The 3,545-nt window shown below is 43.2% G+C and overlaps 1 protein-coding gene across 1 annotated transcript; it reads right to left on the minus strand.

Annotated features, from left to right (window-relative positions):
• Window positions 1-1,583: 1,583 nt before the first annotated feature.
• Window positions 1,584-2,990, minus strand: rps17 (ribosomal protein S17). The gene is made up of 5 exons (XM_037248108.1): window positions 2,911-2,990; window positions 2,369-2,520; window positions 1,944-2,049; window positions 1,797-1,862; window positions 1,584-1,712 (listed from the first exon to the last, which is right to left on the minus strand). Exons 1-5 carry the CDS (start codon window positions 2,911-2,913, stop codon window positions 1,635-1,637), a joined length of 405 nt encoding a protein of 134 aa, XP_037104003.1. The 5' UTR covers window positions 2,914-2,990; the 3' UTR covers window positions 1,584-1,634.
• Between the last annotated feature and the right edge of the window lie 555 nt (window positions 2,991-3,545).

The raw sequence follows: 3,545 nt of genomic DNA on the forward strand, positions 1-3,545 counted from the left end.
CACTTTCTGATTGGCTGTTTGATCTGTGACGTCACTTGGACACTCCATTAGGTACACCGCCATTTTCAAGTGTACCTAATAATAGGCCACTTTATTCGGGAAATATCATGGTCAAAGGTCACAGGTGTCAAGCTCTAGTCCTCGGGGCCGCATTCCAACATGTTTTCCAAGATTCCCTCGTTAAGTGCACCTGCGTGAAAAGTTTTAGCTCCTGCGGAACGTGAAAGGAGCTAAAACTTTTCACGCAGGTGTGTTTAACGAGGGTAACTTGGAAAACATATTGGAACGCGGCCCCTCGAGGACTGGAGGTGGACACCCCTGGTTTAAGTGAAAAGTGCCACACCCGCCCTCACCCCCACTTTCTGATTGGCTGTTTGATCTGTGACGTCACTTGGACACTCCATTAGGTACACCGCCATTTTCAAGTGTACCTAATAATAGGCCACTTTATTCGGGAAATATCATGGTCAAAGGTCACAGGTGTCAAGCTCTAGTCCTCGGGGCCGCATTCCAACATGTTTTCCAAGATTCCCTCGTTAAGTGCACCTGCGTGAAAAGTTTTAGCTCCTGCGGAACGTGAAAGGAGCTAAAACTTTTCACGCAGGTGTGTTTAACGAGGGTAACTTGGAAAACATATTGGAACGCGGCCCCTCGAGGACTGGAGGTGGACACCCCTGGTTTAAGTGAAAAGTGCCACACCCGCCCTCACCCCCACTTTCTGATTGGCTGTTTGAGCTGTGACGTCACTTGGACACTCCATTAGGTACACCGCCATTTTCAAGTGTACCTAATAACAGGCCACTTTATTAGGGAAATATCATGGTCAAAGGTCACAGGTGTCAAGCTGTAGTCCTTGGGGCCGCATTCCAACATGTTTTCCAAGATTCCCTCGTTAAGTGCACCTGTGTGAAAAGTTGGGCTCCTGCAGAACGTGAAAATGACCAAAATCTTTTCACGCAGGTGTGTTTAACGAGGGTAACTTGGAGAACATATTGGAACGCGGCCCCTCGAGGACTGAACTAGGGTGACCAGAAGTATGGGTGTATATACATATGAGAGTATGATGTTTTATTGTATGTGTGTATGGCTAAGTGTACACTTGAGTGTATGAGTATATTTATATGTATGAGTATATTGTTGCATTTTATTTAAGATGTCCGTCATTGAGCAAGGAAAACAAAGATGTGGCGTAATAGTTGGTTCTTTATTTGCAAGATCTTGGGTTGTTTTACAGCAGCCAGTACACAATGCACTTCAGCAGATGAAACGTCAGACTCCTGATCAGAAGGTTTTATACTGTCCACAAGCAGGAATACGGAATAGAAGAAAAGGAAGGGGAAAAGAAGGATAAACATATCCTCATAAGGCAGACATTTGTTCTGTTATCACCTGAATGTCTCGTTATCTACTGAATGTTTTGTATCTATGTGTCATGATGTTAATGAGTTGTGCCTGATGGAGCAACTATGTTTGTATATATTAATAAGAGTAGTTACACATTGCTGTTGCTCCCTCTTCTTCCATAACAAAATACGGACAACCCGTGACCGTGGCAGCTGTGAATGGAAAAGATTGAGACGGTGCACATTAACCACCATTGACATGTCTTTATTAGCAAAAAGAGCAACAAGGCTCTACAGTCCTCGTGGGGTTTTGAAGTTCATGCCGATAACGGGCTGAGACACTTGAAGCTTTGAGATGTTACCAAAGTCCTGCAAAGAAGAAGAGACAACATTTGACTATCACAACATCACTTGCAATTCAACTTTAGACAGTAGGAGTGCGTGTGCGCCTACAAGCAGCTTGAGCATCTCTTTGGTCTCTGGGTCCACCTCAATGATCTCCTGGTCCAGAGCCGAGATCTGGAGGATGATATGCACATAGTGACTTATGCGTCTCAATGATCAAGTTCAGAATTACACAAAGAAGCTTAAAAATTGGACCTCGGGCACATAGTTGTCCCTCCTCTCCCTCTCCTCCTCCTGTAGCTTGATGGAGATGCCCCTCACTGGACCGCGCTGGATGCGCTTCATCAAGTGTGTCACGTAACTGCAACACAAGCAAGTTGTTTGGACTAAACGCTTTATATTAAATATGTTCTGACCCATTAAATGGCATACTAAGTCGGATGAGAAATGAATCAATGCAGGGGCTAGAGGTGAAGTGACTACGGAACCGAACCCTTTTTAAAATAAATAAATAAATAGGGGCTCTTGTAAAGTTTGGCAAATCCACCTGGTTACCTTTTATTGCACGGCGCCATGTCGGGAGCAAATGACGTCCCTTTCACCTACCACAACAGATCGCCCAGGTCTGAATCGTCTCAAGAGAGCAAAAAAAATCCAAAGGGGGAGCATCTCCAACTCACCCAGCGATTTTGTTGCGAAGAGGTTTGCTGGGGATGATAGCGATCTCCTCACACAACCTCTTGTTGGTGTGGAAGTCATTGCCCAGACGAGTGTAATACTTCTCGATAATGACCCTGGCAGCCTTCTTGACAGTCTTCGTCCGTACTCGACCCTGATGACAACCAAAATACAAACCCTCGTCACTGTGGCAGACAAGCGCAGCCCAAAAGCACACAACCGTCCTCTTCACCTAAACAAGTCCTTCACCCAATGCTAAATTTTGGCTTCCGTACTGACAGAAACTTAACTGTACCAAACTCGATGTCCGCACTAAAATAGTGAGAGGAATTTGAGCTTCCAGTAGCGACTAAACTGTTTCCCTTAGAGTTCATTCATTTTGTAATCCATCCTCCATCCAGGCCAACGAAAAATGTCGTGTCAGATGGAATTATTGGTGGCGTTTGTAAGACAAACGACGCTTTTCACCGTTGAGTGAGCCCTCAGAATGTGGTGATTGAGAGCGATTGAACAGGGAGTTGATTCCAGTAGAGGAGATACCCACCATGATGATTTCGGCTGGTTAAAAGGACGAAATCAACTTTAAACCGGAAGTTTATAGTGTACAACATGGCCTAATTACACGATGTATTGAAAAACACACTGCCCCCGTGCGGTCAGAGGTGATTAGAACACTTTTTTTTCATCGGTTATCATAATTGGCTGAAAAACACACTGCCCCCGTGCGGTCAGAGGTGATAAAAACACTGACTTTTTTATCGGTTCATTTTATTGACCAAGCAGACTCATGTGCATTATAACACGTTATTAACTAATACAAAGATGCATTTGTATTATGTTTTGAAAATTGCATTCTCCACACAAATGCTAGTGTGGCAAGTCTCTGAACTGTACACTAATTTATCAAATTTCTATGTAGTGATTATGTTAATTAGATTTCTTCTATCTATTTAGAGGTTAAAGCCTCTCACCCAAAAGCATAATAAATGAAACTAACCCTTCCCCCAGCAAAAGGTTTTAGGGGTTTATTCCCACATGCTGGAAAAAAAAAACTAATGGTTCATTGACTTAAATATTAACTTAAAATGGACAATCCTTTATAAAATTGTTCATCTATTTAGAAGCTATTTAAAAGCAGCTGTATAATGTACATAACCAAAAGAACAACAACAACAAACA

The sequence above is a fragment of the Syngnathus acus genome, chromosome 3 (genome assembly GCF_901709675.1).
Source record: "Syngnathus acus chromosome 3, fSynAcu1.2, whole genome shotgun sequence".
NCBI lineage: Eukaryota > Metazoa > Chordata > Actinopteri > Syngnathiformes > Syngnathidae > Syngnathus > Syngnathus acus.